Here is a 21,681-nt window from a genome sequence, read left to right as displayed (position 1 = left end):
GCACCTATCAACCTATCACCTAGGTATACCATTTTATTTTTTTATTTTTAATTTTTATTTTTTTGGCCACAGATCCTTGCTCTGTCACCCCAGGGTAGCGTGCAATGGAACCTCTGCTTCCCAGGTTCAAACAGTTCTCCTGTCTCACCCTCCCTAGTAGCTAGGATTATAGGCATCTGCCGTCTCGCCCAGCTAGTTTTTTATTTTTAATAGAGACAGGGCTTCACCATGTTGGTCGGGCTAGTCTCAAATTCCTGACCTCAGGTGATGTACCCGCCTTGGCCTCCTAAAGTTCTGGGATTATACAGGCGTGAGCCACCATGCCCAGCCAGGTATACCATTTGTAATCTATATTATCCTATATTTTTACTGTTCCTTTTCTGTGTTTAGACATGTTTAGATACACAAAGACTTACTATTGTGTTACGGTTGCCTACAGTATTCACTGCAGTGACATGCTATATAGGCTTATAGCCTAGAAGCCATAGGCTATATACCACACACCCTAGGTGTGTATAGTAGGCTATACCGTCTAAGTTTAGTAAGTACACTCTATGATGTTCCCACAATGACACAGTCACCTAATGATGCATTTCTCAGAGTGTGACCCCATTTTAAGTTACACCTGACTGTATTTTCTTCCAAATTAGCACAGTTCTGTTTTGGAAGTAGGCAAGGGATGAATAATAATAATAACTAACCTCAGTTTAATATGTAAAATGATGATAAAGGCTTCAATGATAATCTTATAGGTAAAGGTATATTTGTGAAGCATCTCTTCAAGTTATGACCAGCCCCTGTATGTTTCCTATATTGATAATGAATTACCTATATTTCTCACTCTCTGCAGAAAAAACTGTATATTGGCTGATGAGATGGGCCTAGGGAAAACCATCCAGTCCATCACATTCCTTTCAGAAATATTTCTGAGAGGAATCCACGGCCCATTTCTCATTATCGCCCCTCTTTCCACCATCACTAACTGGGAGCGGGAGTTCCGGACATGGACAGAGATGAATGCCATCGTATACCATGGCAGCCAGATCAGCAGGCAGATGATCCAACAGTATGAAATGGTGTACAGAGATGCCCAGGTGAGCCTCATGTGAATCAGAGACCCAGGGACTACCTAAGCTCAGGACAGCCTTTCTGTCACTTATCTTCAGAAGCTCCAGTGCCCTGCATCTTGTGTTAATGTGGAATGACTTTGTAATATGTTTGTCAAGGCCGACTCCAGCTCTCCCTAGTAGTTCATTTTAATTTATGATACAACACAGGGTTGTAGGACATGCTGTCCAAACTCTGAGATATACCTTTTTTAGGACACTGGAAGTTTGACTGACTTACTGGTTTATGAAATTACTTTTATATGCAGAAGAATTTATCTGAATTGTTATGTGTTCATTGAAGAAAGTGAGCAAAAGAATTACTGAACAGAGAATGGATTCCCAGCCAGGGAGTTTGGAGAGGAGGTTAACAGATTTGACAGAGAAGGATAAAGAGAAAATAGGTTTCAAATCATTAAAAACACAACAGCAACATTTTCTCTTAAGGTTTTAAGTGCTGTCATTTAGCTGAATATAGTTGTGTGCTTGTCCTGAGCACTGGTTTTTTATAATTAAGCAAAGTAAAAATTAAATGATTTCCATCAGGAAAGCCGGTGGTCTCCCCAGAAGTATCACAGACAGCAGAAAGAGACACTTGGAAGATAATTCAGAAGTGCTCAGCATGATGCAGCTCTGCTCTTGAAATGTGATGGCAACACCAAGACAGGCTAAAAAACAAAGAGGTGTCCTGTCTGGTCTTAGGTGAATCAGGATCATTACTTTGAATCTATTCTAAAACCCAAATTATATGGTGAAATTAAGTCTGAAAAATAGCAGAGAGTTTCCTTTGGGCATTCAGACTATGCATGGTTTAGACTGACTCCTGGCTGGGAACTTGTGAACCAGCACCCATCTGATTTCCTTATGGGCATTCAGACTGTGCATGGTTTAGACTGACTCCTGGCTGGGAACTTGTGAACCAACACCCATCTGATTTCCTTATCACGGCAGCTAAGAAAATGCTTCCTTGCCATATTGCCCCTCCTCACCTTTGTGAAGGCAAATGTTTTTTTGCTTCTGTTTCATTGATGGTATGAGGTCTTTTGGCTAACTAGCTGGTTTGTTCTTATATTCTCTCTCTTCTCTCATGAAGAAAAGCAGTGCCTGTTGTCTTCTCACCTAGGCCCTAGCATTTATAGTGCTGCCTCCTCTAATCCAGCAGGTATTAGCAGAATTCTATAGCCATGATATAAAGCTTTGTCTTTGGTTGTGTCATTCTCAGGGAAACCCCCTTTCAGGGGTCTTCAAGTTCCACGTCGTCATCACAACATTTGAGATGATCCTAGCAGACTGCCCAGAGTTGAAAAAGATTCACTGGAGCTGTGTGATAATTGATGAAGCCCACAGATTGAAGAATAGGAACTGCAAACTTCTGGAGGGTCTAAAGCTTATGGCCCTGGTAAGAGTTAGCTGCTCTTTACATAAACACAGGTTCCTTCTGTTCAGCTTAGAGGAAACATACTTTAGCCATTCTGCATCTAACTTATTTCTGCCTAGTCCTTTTACATTAGATTTTGTTTTTGCTCTCTATAACCGTGATAGTATAGGAATCAAAGTTGTTGGGTTTTTTTTTTGTCGTTGTTATTACAAACTGGGTCAACAATTTGGCCTTTGCCACAGATTCATTTCCCTAGACTTAGGACTCTTAAATACCATGAAATATGTGACTTGGAAATGTGAGGTGTTTTGGCTTGTTTCCAGGTCCCTAAATGAACTAGTACCAAAGATGATGACCTTTTATCATTACTGCCTTGGCACAGTGCCCAGTATCTGGTGGGTGGGCACTCTAATATTTAGTGAATGAATGAATAGTGGCGTTAATTAACATGAAAGTGCTGCTGGAATCAGTGATGTGAAAGGAAGGTTGATTCGTTTATTGACTGTACCCCTATGATGGCATATTATCTATTCATTAAAGCGGATCAGAATTGCCCCAAATTGAGTACTGAATGCCCTGGCTTAATTTTCCGCACTAAAATGCACCGTTTTGGTGGCTCAAGCACTGTTCATCATGTGCATTTAATTTGTGCAGGAACATAAAGTGCTTCTCACTGGAACACCCTTGCAGAACTCCGTGGAGGAGCTCTTCAGTTTGCTGAATTTTCTGGAGCCATCACAGTTTCCTTCAGAGACAGCTTTCTTGGAGGAATTTGGAGATCTGAAAACAGAGGAACAGGTAATTAGGGACCTGAATAATTGAGGAGACAATGTGATAGTTATCTTCATCAGGAAAAGAGCAGGATGCTATGGGGCCAAGTTGTCACATTCCTGGTAAAATGAGCATTACCTCCTTTATTTTATGTATTTGTTTATGTTGGGGAGGGTAAGCTGATTATTAGTAGTTCTTATTGCCCCAAAGAATAGATGGGTCCATACCCAAAATATCTTATGTTGGTGTATCGGGCTTCCTTGCTTCACTGATTTCACATATTGTGTGTTTAGTGATTTTGCTTATATTATAGCTCTGGCCTCAGGGAGCATGGTGCTTTCTTCTGCTTCCCTCATCCTTCATCCTTTCCCCTTCAAAATCTGTAACTTGTTCCCAGGCCCATCTTCTTGAGTACAACACAGTACACAGGTAATGAGGAAAAGAAGGCAGCCACATACCTAGAGTAGTTGTTAAGTCCACTTTTGTCCAGATCTACTGCATTTCTGTGGTTTTGAAGGTCCAGTTCCAAGTCTAGCTTGTTGGACCGAAAGCTAATAAAAAACAACTGATAGTAATAAAGACTTATTTCGTATGGGTAGAAATCTCTACCAGGGATTATAGAAATAAGCCAGACAAATTTACATGCCCTAAGAGGAGCAAATAGAGTTGGGCCTTCAAAGAAGAGACAGGTCACATCTATTTGAGAATTAGAAAATACTCCAAGGAGAGAGTACGATTTGAAAATGCATCTTGAGGGATGGGCAGGTTTTCACAGGTGTAGAGAGGAGAGGTGGTAACCACTTTGCACAGAAAAAAAACCTGGCATAATCAGAGCCATGGTATTTATTCATTAGTGGGGAAACATGAGATTGAGCTGAAAACAGAGTGGATGAATTGGGAAGTATAAGGCCAGAAGGGTTTAGGGCCGTATGGTGGGAAGATCTTGAAAGGTAGGTTGAAGAATTCAGTAGGTAACAGAGAAGCCATGCAAGGCTTTATTACAGGAATGACATAATTAGCTCTGCCAAATTAATACCAGTGGTGTGTAAGAGGGTTGGGGCAAAGAATGAGGGGAGTGAAAAGGTTTGGGAATTTTGCCCACATGTCAGGTGTATGCTCTGTGGTTCCAATCTCTTTCTTCCTACTTCTGATGCAAGTCAGGCTTGCATCAGAGCAGTGAATAATCAAACTTAATTCCTACATTTGCAGTATCTATTGATTTTCAAAAGCCAGCTCCAGCCTTCTCTCCATTTTTGGACCATTAGAAATGCATCCTCTTCTCCCATTGCACTTAATTTGTGGTTTGCATTTTTTCTTCTTCCTAGACAAAGATCTCCTTGAGGACAAGGCCCACATCTTCTCCCAAGTTGTGTTTGTTGTATTGACCAGCACAATGTCTGGCATATAGTAAACTCTAAATGATTCAAGGTATGAACCAAGTGAAGGGCAAAAGCTGAACCCAGCATGTGGCAGATTGACATTTGTCCCTATCTTTAACAATCAGCTAGCTGTGTCTTTTCCCTTTAGGTTCTTATACCCATATTGGGGATTAGATTTCTAAATACCCTTGGTTGGTAAATCAAGGTCTCATAAAAAGGTTAAGTTTAAGACTGGAGTTAAGTAAGAGAAAACTGTAAAAATGACATCAAGTATTTTATTTGATATTTTAAATATTTATATATAACTAATATTTTTAAATTTTTAGGATTTCTGTATTTTTTAATTGACAAAAATATATATTTATCATGTAAAATATGTTTTGAAATGACTAGATAGAGCTCATTAGCACATGCTTTTTGTGAGAATGTTCAAAATATACTCTCAGCAGTCTTCAAAAATACTGTACATTGTTATTAACTGTAGTTACCATGTTGTACAGTAGATCTCTTGAACTTATTCAACTTATCTAACTAAAATTTTGTATCCTTTGCACAATACCTCCCAAGTCCCTACCCTACCCCACCCCACCCTAGTCCCTGGTAACCATCATTCTAATCTCTGCTTCTCTGAGATGTCTGTATTTTAAAACACAGTAAATAAAAGTTCTGGAAAGCATCTGTTTCCAAAATAAAGTGTATTCATCAGTGTCTAAAATCTGCTTTTGTAAGTAACTCTTCTAAATCACTCTCTGTAAATCACTTTATATTTCTTCAGGAAGCATTGCTACAGCGTGCAACTTACTTATGCAGAGTCTACCCCTTTTAAAATTTTTGAACAGCCCTTTCTGACTTGAAACTTGATTTCTTTTGCACTTTCATCTTCCCTTATTTTGTTTTTCCATCAGAGTAAATCTTACCAGCATCATGTTTTAGCTCCAGGTTAACTCACGTACTTTGACTTTGAATCCCTTAGTCTGTCATTGTCTCACTAGGAAGGGGAACAAGTCACCTTGCTGGTGCAGCCAGTTGCGTATAGAGCTGCTATCTAGGCCTGTGCTGTTAGGGGAAGAATAGACAAATCATAGCAAAGAACACATTCAGACTTAAAGTCCCCCTGATGTGACAGATTCCATGATAGAATAGATGTCACCTATAACATAATTCTTAACATACTGCTATACCCAAACAGGTATGCTGCTTTTGTTACTTAAAGGTATAGGAGGAATTCTTTTCCAGATCATCTCTACTTCTTACTCTGTTCTCTCAGCATCTAAGTTCCCCTTGTATCACTCATACCTTCTAACATAATTTAAAATATTCTTCAGGTAATTACTGTGCATGTGGTGTGTGTATAAGAGAAAGAATGACAGACATGTTTTCTCCAGCCTAAAGACTAAGTACTATCTTTTGTATTTTTCTCCCTTTTTTATCTTCTGAGAGTGCCATTAGATTCTCAGTAATTGCTTATGAATTAAAATCATATCCCTTATTTCCTTTCAGTACTATTATAAACTCCCCATTTTCAGGGATCTATCATGATCTTTCTTTTAGTCTACTACCACGTACTATGCCTAAATGTTCAAGAAATTATAGTGAAAATTGGAATACTCCCATAATCATTAAATCAGGGTTGAGGCAGGTAAATAGGTCTCATTTCCCTGGACAGGTAAAGAAACTGCAGTCTATTCTAAAACCAATGATGCTTCGGCGGCTGAAAGATGATGTGGAAAAGAACCTTGCTCCCAAACAAGAGACGATCATTGAGGTGGAACTGACCAATATCCAGAAAAAGTACTACCGTGCCATCCTGGAGAAGAACTTTTCCTTCCTGACCAAGGGGGCAAATCAGCACAACATGCCCAATCTCATCAATACCATGATGGAGCTGAGGAAGTGCTGTAACCATCCCTACCTGATCAATGGTGAGTCAGGGGCACTAGGAAGTAACTCAGGACTGCCATGGCCTCTGCCTGCCAGAAGCTAATGATAATCAAATAACTCATGTATTGAATTTTCATTATATGCTAGGATGTTTGCATTCTTACCTCAATACAGAGTATAAAACTGAGATTCAGAGAGCTTGATGGATTTGCCTAAGCAGTGTAGCTACTAAGGACCAAGAGCCAAGGATTAAACTTAACCTCTGCCAACACGCTGCCTCGCAGCATGTACTCTGCCTGGCAGAAGATGGATATCACTCCCTGGTTTGCTGCCTTTATTTGCTCAAAGTTTGGCCCATACTTTCTACTTGGGGACGGGAAAATATGTTACTTAGTTGAATGAGTGAAAATGCTGCAATAAGATTAAAACTCTCTGCAGACAAATTAACAATTAACCAAACTGTTAGAAAAAATATTGGGAGGATTTTTTTTACAATGAAACTTTTTGAGAAATTTTAAAATCAAAATGTGGCCTGGATTCTCTTAATTGTCTTTGTGATGTCAAGAGGTATGAAGGTCCTCCTTGTCTGGGTAGGTTTCTTTACTTGAGTGAGTCAGCTTAGGACTTGGTATCTCAGATCCTCTCTCTACTTGGTGAGACTTCCCAGGAGAGTAGAGCACCTACATTCTCTTCTGCTGCCACTGCAGAGCCCTCTGCTGAAGGCACAGACCAAAGAGCACACTCAGCGTTTCCTCACTGGACTGCTGATCTAGGACCTAAGAATTCACTTCATTTTTCACAGGATCTATAAAGCAGAGTACAGCCTTTATCCTTATATTCTGTTCAGGGAATAGTTTTGTTCCATTCCTTTTTAGGAGCAGAGGAGAAAATTCTAGAAGATTTCCGAAAAACCCACAGCCCTGATGCCCCTGACTTTCAGCTGCAGGCCATGATTCAGGCAGCAGGGAAGCTCGTGCTGATTGATAAACTACTCCCCAAGCTGATTGCAGGTGGCCACAAGGTACTCATCTTCTCCCAGATGGTGCGCTGCCTCGACATCCTGGAAGATTACCTCATCCAAAGAAGGTGAGACTCATGTCAAAGCCCTGCATTCAACACTGGGACAGTTCCTTTTCTTTGATATCTGTTTGATCCATTCAGAAATTTTGTTTAAACACAAGAAAACATTCAAAAATGGAGAAAAGGTAGCTCCTTTTAAAGTTTGGCTGAAATTCAGAGTTAAATTTTATGACCAAATAGACTCAAATTTAACTGTTGAGAGTAAATTTCATGGCCTATGATCTGTAGAGTCCTTGCTTTGCTTAAAAAAAAATTTACCTATTTATCTCTATTCACTTTGGATGGAAGAAACAATTCAGATAGCATTAGGAAGGGCTAAAATAATGTATTTACATTTTTGTTGCTAAATAATGGTGAAAGAAATATATCCTAGAAATCATCACTATATCAAATTTCTAAAAGAGCATAAGCTAGCAACTCACAGAGAAAATAATTTGGGGATATTTTATATCCTTCTCAGCAAGCCCTCTAAGATTATATGATGCACTGGCTGTGGCATCCCAATTTATTTTCTTGTTCATACTCTTATAATTCCTTGAATCTAAGTTTTATTCCGTTATTTGGATTCTGTGTAGGAACTACATTTGTTACCTCATATGCAGTACCTTAGATTTTCAGTCTTTGTGACACATCAGTGACCTGAAGATGATAAATGAGTTTTTAAAAATTGATTATTAGTGATAAAAGACTTTCCAAGATCATAGAAACTGGTAGCCTAGGCATTGCTAAGTCTAAAGAAAATCTTGTTTTCATAGCAAATCTCAGGTGTCTTAACAGATGTTCTTATTTAACGTTCTTTTTGCCCTTATACATTACATGTACTTTATAGAAAGAGGATTAAAAGAAATGACAAATTAAACTATGAGTATGTTGACATTTAATGTAACATAAATAATTCTTTGAAGTCTGATTAGACAATAAAATAATTCCTCAGAACTCTGTAAGAGAGATTTCTATGTAAAGGATTTTTGAGACTCATATTACATGAATAAATCAAAACTTGTAAAGCAGGTTTGTAGCTTTCAGTTCACTGTAGATCAAGAGCCCGTTGCCAGAGCACTGCTTCTTATATTATTTTACTCTTCAAAATACGTACAACTATTAGTTTGCAGATTTTTTGAAAGAACCCCCAAAAGGAGTAATGGTATATATAACAGACTATTGGTAAGTATAGAAGCCTTTATTTAGCTCTCTTTTATGCTATTTTCTCTTTATTACTTACTGTGCATTTTACGTTCAAATTACTTAAGATTATACTTTCCTTTGAAAATGCAGAAACATATGTATAACACTACCACCTGCACAACTCCCCATTCATGCTTGGGAGTTTACCTTTTCAGTCTGTTTTTTTTCCATATACATATGTTTAGCTTTATTGTTTGTTTGAATTGCAGTGCTCTTCTACATTGTACTTTGTAACTCTCATTTCTTATTTATTTTGAAATTTTTTTAGTTATTTTTCTACAACAAAATGTTAATGATCTACATGATACTCTACTTTAAATGTTTTCAATTTTTCAGCATTTTAAGGTACTCTATGAATACCCCTTTAAAGTACTTGTGAATGGTTTCAGTTACTTCTTTAGGATAAACGTCAGTGCACATTTTTTAAAAACATTTGATACACTCAGTATTTCCATAATGCCCTCTAGTTAAGAGTGTTTTATTTGTATTCTTTCAGAAATATCACATAAGAATGCTCTTTTCCATATTCTGATCAATATTGTTTTTACTTCTTAATCTTTGGTAATTCAGTAATCCAAAATTATATTCTCTTATTTTAATTTGTGATTGTGATTACTAATGAGAATGAAATTTTTTTTCATATTTATTATTTATATTTTATTTTGTAGATTGCATATTCATGTTTTTCCTGCATTTTCTCTTGGTCTTTGAATTTTTGTTTATTAATTTATAAGAATTATTTGTTTACTTGAGAATATGTCGCAGAAACTTTCCCCAGTGTTGTTTTTGTTTTTTAATTTTATTTATGAGTATAGGTTTTCATTTTTTTTGATGTCCTAAATTTTATAATAGTCGAATCTTTGTCTTAAAACAACTGTAAACTTACATCCTTATTTATGCCTAAACTTAAGCTTAAATTAATGTGCTTTAAAAGGCTTCTCTCTCATCTTAACCATGAGACCATATAAATATTCTGAAGTTATATTTTTTCTTTTTTTTTTCTCTTTTTCTGAGACAGTATCTTGCTGTGTCACCTAAGATGAAATACAGTGACTCAATTACTGTATTTCCTCCCATGTCAGCCTTCTGAGTAGCTGGATTATAGGCACACCACCACCACACCCAGCTCTTCTTTTCATTTTTTATGGCTTCTTCACCCAGGCTGCATCCAACAGGGTTCTTCTGGCCTTAATCATTGCCTTTCTCTTTTTAGTTTAGTTTTTATTTTCATTAAAGTTGTATGTGCACATAATTTAAATCGCCATATCATTCTGTTATACTTATGAAAAATTGTTTCCTAATTTTCTCTCTACCTTCCCCCAGTTTCTCATTTCCCAGAAGCATTTACTTTCAACTCTTTATGCTGTTTCTTTTGGTATTTATAGCTGTATCTAAATAATGCTATTAGTTGTAATTTCTTGATGCTTTTCAGTTTTAGGTATTATCTCTTCTCACTGAGAAAGATGAATGTTTAGCCTTCTTTCACTGCTCTTCATTCCATCACGTATACAACTTCCTGTCTGCTCATCTTCCCAATATGCCACATAATACTTTGAGTTATGTTAATATTTGTAGTTTATTATGACTTATGAAAATGCTAAATTATGGCTGAGCTATGTCATATGCTATTTACTTTTCATTCTTATACAATTTTTATTTTCTCTGAAACTAAAAATTATCTTTTTGATTCCTTATTTTTCTATACACCTATTTATAATTCAGAGCAAACTTTACCCTAATTGTCTAAATCTCCGCTGGTTATGTTCTAACATATCAGTTTCCTCTTGTTCAGGCCAGACCTTCTGAGGCCTCCTGACCTGCTCCTCCCTGGCCTGTTATTGTTCTCCACAGAGTGCACAGTTGTCAGCTGTGATCTGCCTTCTTTCTCATGCTGACAACTTTCTTTTTTTTTCCTCTTAAATCAGATCTTCTTGTTGGTGGATTCCATGTTAGAACGCCTCTTCCAGGAGCCTCCCGAGAAAGGGTGAATGATAAGTACATTTTGAGACATTGCCTGAAAATGTTTACTCTGTCCTCAAGGAATCTTTTCACAGGATTTGAGATTCTAGGCACAGAATTTTGAAGGTGTTAATCCAGTCTTCTAATGTCCAGGGTTGCCATTGAGAAGTTGAAAATTTTTAGGATTCTTAGTCTGTGTATGTATTATGTTTTTCTTTTTAGAAGTTTGTATGTATTCTCTTTGTCCCCAGTTCTATGAAATTTTACAATGAGCTGCTTCACTCAATAGATCTTTCCCATCTGAAATAAGTTCACATTCTGGGGAATTTTCTTGACTTTATCTTTCATTATAATTATATTTTTTAATTTCATAGAACTTTTTTTTTGCAATTTTTCCATTTTTATACCACCAGTTATTTCACAAGTACAGTGTCTTCTCCTGTCTTTCTAAGGCTTACCATGATAGAATTTTTTAATTTTCATCTGTTTTCTTGAAGTCATGTTTTTTCCCATTTGTTTGTATCTGTCTTTCATATTGGAATTTTAGATTCACTTTTTTTCCTTTTCTTCCCCCTTCAGCTCTTTACAGTGTTAGTCCACTGTGCCCTGGCCCCCATGGTTTCTTACGAGAAGTTCTGCAGTCGTTCACATTGCTGCTGCCGTCTGTGCAATGCATTGGTGTATTCTGGCTACTTCTAAGATTTTCTTTTAATTTTTGGTTTTCAGCAGTTTAACTGTGATATCTGGGATTCATCCTGCTTACTGAGCTTCTTGAATTTGTAAATGTATGTCTTTCATCAAATTTGGGAAGCTTTTGATTATTATTTCTTTAATTTCTTTTTTCTTTTTGCCCCATTGTCTTGGTTCTTTGTGAGACTCTAATTACCTATTTATTTGACCTTGAGATACTCCACACAAGTCCATGGGCTCTAGTTTTGTTTTGTTTTTTTCTCTCTCTTTCATCTGTCTTGAAGTTCACTGACTCTTTTCTTTGTCATCTCCATCATGCTCATTAAGCACACTCAATGCTTTATCTCTTAGTTCGAAAACTTCCATTTGGTTCTTTATTAATGTTTTGTTTCTCTGCTGAGTTTTCTTATCCTTTCATTCATTACTTAACACTCCTTGACTTCAGTAAGCCTAAGTATAATAGCAGTTTTAAAGTTCTTGTCTGAATTATAACATTGTAGGTTTGACATCTGTTAATTGTCTGTTCCCTTGAGAATGAGAATAACTGAGGTTTTCCCTAGACCTACTGAATATTATGTTCTAGAGATTTAGGGTTCTGTTATATTGCTGTGAAGATGTTGATGGGTTTTATTTGGAAACAGTTAACTAGATTATGCTCAAAGTGCAAATTCTGTCAATGTCTCTGGTAGATAGTAGCTCCCATGTCAGACTACCGCAGTCAGCCCTGAGCAAGTGTGAGTCAGAAGTCAGTCAGAAACTTGGGAAGAGTTTATACCCAGAGTTTGGGGTTCCCATCTCAGTCTTGCTGCTTTCTGGGGATCCCTTCTCACTCTCTGGCAGTCTTAGTTGCCCCAGGCACCTTCCCCTGATGTGTTTCAGAAAGACAGCTTTTATCAATTATAGCTGACCAACACCTGGCCACCATAATTGTGGCCTCCCCTCTGGCCAAAACCAAGAATTTCTGTTCTTCTCCAAGATCTGTCTGCTTTTGTTAACTCTCCAGTGCCCTCAAGTAGGTTTTTCTGTTCATTTGTTTTGTTTTTTATCATTTGTACTGAATTTTTCATTTGCTAGAGGGTTGGTGTGTTAGGACCTTGCTCCTCCTTACTAGAAGCAGAGGCTGTGTGTTTCATATCAGCCTCACATCTGGTATCTTTGGACATCAGATGAGGGACACTGTGGAGCCAACCAGAAACTCTGAGTATGTGAGCAAGGTTTGTGGATTGTGCACTTCACTTTCCATATGTGAGCACTGTGCATCTGGCTGGGCCATTTTCATTGGGGACTCTTCTATATCAGCATTTTGAGGTCTTATTCCTCTTACTCTTCCCTGCCTATAGTTGGAAACTTGACTGTATTTAGAGTTAATTGGTGGGGGGTGGGATTGAGAAAGAGTAAGGGGTCTCAACATCACTTGTCTCTTCTCCGTTTCAGTATGGTACATTCACTTTTAACTGTGGTTAGTATCTTCTAGAGTAGAAGGATCAAGATCCTTTATTTTACCCTCTTCAAGGCAAGGTAGGTGATCTAGGGGCTAAGTGAATACTGCAGCAAATATTCCACCAGTTTTCCTGTTTTTACACTCTTTGCATCCCCACTTTCAGGGGTACCTAGCGCCACCAATGTCTGATCCCATCAGGTGTTCTGCACTATTAAATTAGGTTGTGTCTTGCCCGGGATTCTGCCTTCTTCAAATTAAATACGACTCTCTAGCTTCCAAAATTTTATCACTTCTGTTTTTTGGTGGATTTATTTGGGGAAGGGATTATACCTTTTGTAAAAAGTACTTTACTGATCATTTTACTAGAGGTTTGGAGAGATCGAAGAATTAAATGTGTATGTTAATTCATAATCTTTAACTGGATTTTTTATTTTCTTTTTTAGTTTTAAGTCTTTAGCCCTTCTGTGATTTTGGTAAATGGCATATAATGGAAGTATGATTTTCATTTATTTCCAAATATATTGAATTTTCTAATTTTTGTTTATTAAAATAGTCTATTTCCCTCACTCATAAAATTCAATCTGTCAAATATAAAATTAGGAAGATATTATATATACTGAATATATGTCTAGCCATTCTATTCTTTTGATCAGTAGTTTTATTCCTTTGCACATTTAGTATTCCAGATGAACTTCACAATTATTCTATTTATTTATTTATTTATTTAAGACAGGGTCTTGCCCTGTCTCCTAAGCTAGAGTACAGTGGCATAATCATAGCTCACTGCAGCTTTGAACTCATGGGCTCAAGCAGTCCTCCCACCTAATCCTCCTGAGTAGCTAGGACTATAGACACATGCCACGCCTAATTTTTCTTTCTTTTTTGTAGAGGTGAGGTCCTACTATGTTGCCCAGACTGGTCTTGAACTCCTAGCCTCAAGTGATCCTCCTGCCTTGGCCTCTCCAAATCGCTGGGGTTACAAGAGTGAGCCACCATGCCTGGCTTATTTATCTGTCTCTGTCTCCTCCAGCCCCTAACTCCAGAAAAATATGTGTGTATGTATAGATGTATGTATACATACATACACATTTACATGTTTACGTATACCTATATCCATATGTTGGGATTTTTTTAGCTTTTTTTTTTTTTCTGAGACAGAGTCTTGCTCTGTCGCCAGGCTGGAGTACAGTGGCATGATCTTGGCTACTGCAACCTCCACCTCCCGGGTTAAAGTGATTCTCTTACCTCAGCCTCCCGAGTAGCTGGGACTACAAGCATGCGCCACCACACCCAGCTAATTTTTGTATTTTTGGTAGAGACGAGGTTTCACTATGTTGGCCAGGATGGTCTCGCTCTCTTGACCTCGTGATCCACCTGCCTTGGCCTCCCAAAGTGCTGGGATTACAGGCGTAAGCCACCGAGGCTGGCCAGTTTTTTTTTTTAGGCTGACATCTTTGCAAAACCAAAGAACATGCTTTTCACTACACTTAACTTGGGTCCTTCATATACATTACTGCCTCAGTAAATAAAGTGTCTGCATTATGCTAGAAATTACAGACATAATAGTGAACAAAGCATGGCCTCTCAGTGTTATGTTAACAATCCTTCATATTTCTTACTGAATTAAATCCTAAGTATTTTATATGTTTGTAGCTGTTGTGAGTGGTTTTTTGTGTTTTTGTTTTGTTTTGTTTTGTTTTTCTTTTTTCTAATTGACTCTTCATGTTTTCCAGTTGATTATTGCTAGGAGACCAGAAAGTTGTTCATTTCCCTTTAGGCCTTTCTAAAGTCAACATTTCTTGTGCCAAAAACATGTCACTCCACTCCCTACCAGTTCTTCTCCTGGCCAGTCACACAGAGGTTTTTCCAGAGTTCCACCTGCTGCTTGTTGATAGATAGTATTTGATAGTGACTCAGAATTACAGTTTGAACCATATCAACTCCTAGGTATCTTGTTAAAAATACAGTTGTTGCAGAGGGTTAATTGCTGTGCTGAAGTTCAGAGTGGAAAATTTTATGATGTCTGATTTCTTCATTCAGACTTACTAGCCCTCAAGGTTTTCTTTGTTCTTGAGTCTCTTTGCCTCTCCAGCTGTCAGTTTGGTTTTGTTCCCGTTTAATTTCATGCCAGACGCTCATACAGGAATGAGGGCATGGCCAGAGGATCTGGCTCAGAAGTGAGGATGAAGCTCAGATAATTCAATTAATTTTTTTTAAGTTTTGTGTTCTTTGAGAGCACTCCCTCAAAACTAAACAAGTGATAGAAAGATAATTATTCCATTCATCTTGTTCTAAAAGTTCTAAAAGTGTTGCTACATTATAATAGACAAAAACACTTACCTAATTTTATGGGAACTTTTTCTCTAGGTGATGGCTGAGCTGTATCATCACTGTGTATTGATTTCCCCTCCCCCTTAAGGCTAGGCTAATTCCCAGCCTCACTCTAATCCATGTGGTATCTAACTCTCATCTGATGACTAAGGGTGTCTTTTCGAAGAGCATGGAGTCTGTTCCTGCAGCATTAATCATTCATATGTGCGATGGTGGTGGAGGGTGGAGAAGGGGCTAAATAGCTGTTCTTTAATTGAATCTCAACGCTGCTTTTTTGACTCTTGAGTTTGTGCTTCCTCTATTGCATCACATACATGGCTAAACTTCTGTAACTGTTACAGATCCTCTGAGCATTGATTTATCAGAATCATTTTGATAGCGAGTTATAGTTTCTGTTTCCACCTCCTGTTAGAGTTACAAGCTTCCAGAGTTTACTAGTGTCCCTTTTGTATTCTCCATTTCTCTTCTTAAGTGTTTAGGAAAACCTTTCTGTCCTACTGCATTGAAATATAAGGTACAGTGTGAAAGCCGTAAGTCAAATGGATGTGAGTTCAACTCACTTATCACCTTTTAGCTTACCATTTCCAGCTAGATGACTAAATAAGATATACTTGTGTGAATTTCTGCTTTGTTCTGTTTTTTAGGTTTCCTCAGTATAAAATGAGGATGATAATAGAAACTAACTCATAGGATTACAGTGAGAATTAAATGTAATAATGTATACCAAGCATGTACCACAGGGCTTGGTACAGAACTGACACTTAAGAACTTGCTGCTGATATTATTATTGTGGTTGTTATGAATAATGGTGATATATCTGTAGAATTCAGACATCTAATCCAGCCTTTGTCTATGACACAAAATCTTTTTAGTCTACCTTCATGACAATCCAATCACCACCACCCATTTCATTGGTAGTTCCCATTTATTATTCTTGAGTGTATTATAATTTTAAGTAAAGAGGAAACAAAAAAACTCTACCCTTAATTTTAAGTATGGTTGCATTGTGACTTTGTAAAAGGGAGATGGTATCTTCAGACTTGTTTCTTTGCTTTATGCATGTCCCTTATAAGTCTGAGTTGGTCGGGTTTCTTCCCATGCATTTCCTTGGGTGGTTTCTTTACATGGCTTTTTCTTTTCTTCAAGGAAGTCAAGATCATATTGCCAAATTTAGTTTTCCAAAGCCATCCTCACACTGAATTATCTGCCCCTAGAGTATCTATTCTCTTACTGCTTATTTTTGTAAGTTTTAGAGATCTAGTTTCCTAACTTCTGGGCTGCTGATAAGATTTTGCCAGGATTGATGGTCTTGACTGTTCTTGGTTTGGGATGATTTGGTTCTTTTCTCACATGGTTCCTATTACTTCTACTTCACTAACCAGTTCATGCTTATAGGTCAAAATTGGGCCCAGAGTAATAGCTCCCTTGTTAATTCATATGTTGTCAGGGTAAATAAAAGAATAAGACAACCAGCAGCTGTCCAGATTGCTGCTGTATCTTCTGTGTTAATTCAATGATCTCCAGCATAAAGGTCTCTTCTGTTTTCTCTCTAGATGGATATAAGTAATATGTTCCCTTAACAGTTTCATTTCTTATTCTCTTTCCTTTTACCCTTACCTCTACCATGCATTCCACCCCCATTTCTTGATTTTCCACACAGGTATATGCTTTCTCAATGATACTCAACTTTACTTTCTCACTTTATTTTCCTCTAACTATTCAGTTTCTTCACCCTTGTAACACACACACACACACACACACACCTCAAAAACCTTTCCTGTGATTTATGCTTGGCAATGTACTGCCCAGAAGACCTTGGTTTCAGCTATAAACTTGGAGGTTTTGCTTTGTACCTCCAAAGTGTTGAGGAACTTGATAAGCTAGAAGTGACATGAAGGGATTGCCTCACAATGTAATCGTCTTACCATTTCCAGTTTACCCTAAAGTAGCTGGAAACTGATGAGAACTCTCAGTCTTTTTTCTGAGCACTACTCAAAGTAGATGGGAAAGGCTTTGTTTATTTTTCCTGGTCTTATGATTAGATTTAGCACAAGTATAAACTAGGAAATATTTGAGAGAATAAGTTGCTTGGGCTATGGGGATCAGTATTTTATGATTTAATTGTAGTCCTTCTTAGTTTATGGCTGTTTTTTTTTTTTGCTTTGTTTTGGTTTTTTTGTTTTGTTTTGTTTTGTTTTGAATACAGTTTTAAGTGTCTGCCCTGCTGCATATGAAGGGGGCGGGATTCCTTCTAGACTGCTGTCATTTGGTCCGAATTTAGAAGTGAGGGATTTAAGGCCATCAGTCAACAGCTTCCTGCATTTTGTGCTGTTCTCCATTGAAGTCATGATTAACGCCTGGGCTTTCGTTCATTTGGGTCCCCTCAGATACACCTATGAGCGAATTGATGGGCGAGTACGGGGAAACCTGCGCCAGGCAGCCATCGACCGGTTCTGTAAGCCAGATTCAGACCGCTTTGTCTTTCTTCTGTGCACCAGAGCGGGAGGCCTGGGGATCAATCTCACAGCTGCTGATACCTGCATCATATTTGATTCTGACTGGAACCCACAAAATGACTTGCAGGTAACCACTAGGATGATTGCTCTTTACCTTAGCTGCCCTGGATCCCAGAACATCATGATAGGGCCTGGCTTGACTACAGAGCATCTCTGATGCTCCATGCTATGGTGTCAGCTGGTTGACAGGCTTAGGGCCTTGATCAGAGGTGAAACTGAATGAAAAGTAAATGTCGATCCTTCCAACTAATTAGAGTTTGGTTCTTTCCATTAAATCAAATGATGTTTCACATTGGTAACCTCCAGATATAGACTAGAACTACTAAGTATTATTATCAGAAATAAAGAAAAATACTAAGTTTGACTAATTCTCTAATTCTTGATATGTAGATGATTCGGGCATTTTCACTTGGTTTGGTGGTTAAGATGGTCATATTTCATGTACAGTAAATTAGTTAACCCAGAGGGGTAGGAAAGTTCCATGGAGTGGCAGGGGCAATGGGGGCAGCCTCACCAGTTCCTTTCCTCTCCACACAATGCTGCACGTTAGGATTTACATGTGTCCAGTTGACTGGCTTTATGGATTCTATTTTTGGTTTTAGCCAAACTAAATAACAGGTGGCTTTAAAAGATTACTGCAAAGATTAGAGTTGATACTTTTTTTAGAAGCTAACATAAACAAGCAAGAAAATGGCAGGGTCTGGTTTGGAATTCTTCCATCAACCCTGTTTCAAAGTAAAAATAATGGCATTCTAACTATATGGGCCACAAAGTCAGCCAAAAAGATTCTAACTTGTCAATAAGACCGTTTGGAATGTAGATTTACAGCCGTTATCATTAATGATGAACTTCATCTTAAATGTATATTGTATGTATCTTGAGATATTTACTAATACTAGGATTATGGGTACGTGGAGAAGAGGGTGGGTGGGTGGCTCAAAACGTTTTTCATAATACAGGTGATTGATCAAAAGAAGTTTGGAGGCTGTTCTGTGACAGGACTCGAGGTACTCTAGGGATGCTGCAAGAGAAGGGATGCAGGGAAGAGGGCACGAAGCTGATGGGTATCTGGGCTTCTTCCTTACCCACCCACTCCTACAGAGTTGTTCTACTTTGTTTTTCTTTTCTTATTTTTCTTTTTTCTTTTTCTTTTTTTTTTTTTGGAGACGGAGTCTCACTCTATTCCCCCAGGGTAGAGTGCAGTGGCACAATCTCGGTTTACTGCAACCTCTGCCTCCCAGGTTCAAGCGATTCTCTTGCCTCAGCCTCCAGAGTAGCTGGGATTACAGGGGCTTGACACCATGCCTGGCTAATTTTTGTATTTTTAGTAGAGATGGGGTTTCATCACGTTGGCCAGGCTGGTCTCACTCCTGACCTCAGGTGATCCGCCCGCCTCGGCCTCCCATAGTGGTGGGATTAGAGGTGTGAGCCACTGCACCCGGCCCTTTGTCTTTATCATTTAATGAGTTTCCACATAAACTTTTGTTCGAAGAAAGCAGCCTAGTAGTTGAAAACTTGTGCTTTAAATTATTAAATTAGTGATGGCTCTGAAAATATTTCATAGTATATATCATAAAGTAAACTATGTTCAACATGTAGCCTCAAAGAAAACCTGTGATTATGGCTAGCTTACCATCTTCTTTCTACTGGTGAAAAGATGACTGAAGACAATTGCTAGATATAATGAATAACCCATTTTTAAAGGAGTAACACATTCAACACTAAAATAATAATAAACAAAAATGAATATTTGATCAGCTCACTATCAAAAACCTTCTTACGACAATGATACAGATTAAGGAGTGGAAAGTGATTGCCTTTTGGCCTGCTGCCTGTTTTTAAAAATAGTTTTATTGGAATATAGCCATACCCATTTGTATGTATATTATCTATGGCTGCTTTCATGTTATAGTGGCAGAGTTGAGTAGTTGCAACAGAGACCTGATAGCCAACAAAACCCAAGATATTTACTATTAGGCCCTTTGCAGATTTTTGCCTACCCTTACAGATTTCATGTCCCACTCAGAGACCAGAAGTTCTCTTCTTCTTTGTGATGCTCACCTGACTGTGAGGTATGGCACCTGGGAGAATAATGGCACAGGAAACCAAAGTTGAATGGCCAGCTGGACATGCCTGAAGGGATATCCAGGAGGATCAGTGAAAGCATGGGGCTGGTGACAGGTCATGGCTGGAAGCAAAGATTTTGGAATGACCATGCTTCACCTAGGTGAAGTCTAAACATTACCAATTATTTAGGTGCACTGCCAATGGAAAAAGCAAGAACGTGAATGTTCAAACCTACTGGAGAAGGCAAAGTCATCTGAGGTGACTGATTTGTATGTGTAGCAACCAGAGAAGTTGGGTGGGACTGTCCAGAATAAGGGTCTTGGATGAAGGGAGAAGCTTTGGAGTAGCTGTTCTCAATGTCCACTGCTGGGGAGCTGGCAAGAGATGAATTAAGGAATAGCAGTGAAATCCAAACTGAAATTAGATAGTGTGAACTTTATTAGTGTGTCGAGTCAGTTTCTGAACTTCCTCTATTGCTCAGCCTGAATGAAGAAATTAAGAAGCCCAGCACCATGGAAGATCCAAGGTGGAAGATGCAGGGTGGGAGCTCATATGGAGAATGCAGCAAAAGGTTACTGCATGAGAGAGAACATTTCTATAACTCAGAAGGAATCATCCTTTATTTTTTTTAATGTCTAGCCAGTCTAGGTAGAGATGAAAGAATTGAGAAATGTAGAGCAGTTTTAGGACAGGGGACTAGAAGAGTGGCTGTAGTGAGTGGGATTGGTGGGCTATAAAAAAGATGTGATAGAGGAAGGTCCAAGTTCTGTGTCTCCCACAGAGATGGAGCAAGATTCTTGCTTGCTTGGTATGATGAGGAAGAGACCAAGAGGGCTTTTCCAAAAGCAAGAGGGCTGGAGACTGTCCACCAAACGATGCACACTCCCCACACAAACAGACATTCCCATGCCCCTTGGCATTTGCCCTTGCACCCACGTGTTACAAATATAGAATATCCACCCAGAGAGTCTGAAGACTGGGACACTGAGATCATCGTGTTCCTCTTCCCAAATCCTTTTCTCCTCCTCTTGCTTTCCAGAAAATGGAGGCACAGGTTCATTAGGATGCAGGCTAGAAATTGGGTACTACTTAGGAATAGCAAAAGCAATTAAAGTTAGCACTGAGTGACCTTAACAATATTATTGTTCTATCTGGACTGTCAAAGGAAAACCAATTTTTATATCCCCTTAAGGGGGAGATATTATCTAGAGTCAGGTAAGTGCCACACCTGCTCTCAAACCTTGAATATGTCTGTGTTAGCATCAGTGTGTGTAAAAAAAATTGAAGGGTATCAGTTCGCCTTTTCTCACCATCATTCAGAAGACACAGGCTCTAATTTAGTCCTGGCACATCAGCAGCAGCAGGTGTTATCTAGATTTCTCGTAACACCTAAGGTTAAGAAGTGGCACAGGGCAATAACAGTAACCTGAAAAGGAAAGAGAAATCAAAAACTGGGTTTTTATCTTCTCTCTTCTTCTTAGGAGGAGGCCACTGTTGCTGCTACCCCTGAGGGCAACGGCAGACATGGTTTCATGCCCCCCCTCAGAAACCACAAGCACCTTTCTCTTCCATTGTTCCATGGTACCTCTGCTGCTTACTCTCTGGGGGACTTTTTGCAACTGGAGGCAAGAGTTCCTTAGGGTTGAAGATGGTTCAAGATAACAGTGGTGGGCTGCACAGTTCTCTGTCCTTCCTGCCACTAAGGTCCCTGAAGGCAGAATTCAGAAAGTGTGGAAGCAGATGTCCTGGCCAAGAGCACAGCCACAGGGTAATGCAGCTGCTACATGTCTGCAGGATTTTGGAAAGGAATTGGGAGTCCAGTGTGAGGAGCCAGGGCCCTTTCCAGGATTGCCAGAAGCAGGACTTAGGAACCTGCCACACCGCTCCGAGGGGAAGA

At 38.7% G+C, this 21,681-nt stretch overlaps 1 protein-coding gene across 2 annotated transcripts in view; it reads left to right on the top strand.

Annotated features, from left to right (window-relative positions):
- The window catches only part of CHD6 (chromodomain helicase DNA binding protein 6), a 199,830-nt gene that overhangs the window by 115,363 nt on the left and 62,786 nt on the right, over window positions 1-21,681 (top strand). For both annotated transcript variants that reach the window (XM_012455000.3, XM_012455001.2), the window contains exons 12-17: window positions 851-1,094; window positions 2,329-2,505; window positions 3,139-3,282; window positions 6,301-6,556; window positions 7,391-7,601; window positions 17,589-17,784. In XM_012455000.3, the coding sequence (XP_012310423.2) occupies window positions 851-1,094; window positions 2,329-2,505; window positions 3,139-3,282; window positions 6,301-6,556; window positions 7,391-7,601; window positions 17,589-17,784 (1,228 nt within the window). The remainder of the gene's footprint in view (window positions 1-850; window positions 1,095-2,328; window positions 2,506-3,138; window positions 3,283-6,300; window positions 6,557-7,390; window positions 7,602-17,588; window positions 17,785-21,681) is intronic.

This window comes from Aotus nancymaae, unplaced genomic scaffold (genome assembly GCF_030222135.1).
Source record: "Aotus nancymaae isolate 86718 unplaced genomic scaffold, 86718_ANA_hifiasm-v0.15.2.pri h1tg000029l, whole genome shotgun sequence".
NCBI lineage: Eukaryota > Metazoa > Chordata > Mammalia > Primates > Aotidae > Aotus > Aotus nancymaae.
The sequence above is the reverse complement of the archived record's forward strand: the minus strand, read 5'-3'. Positions and strand labels throughout refer to the sequence as shown.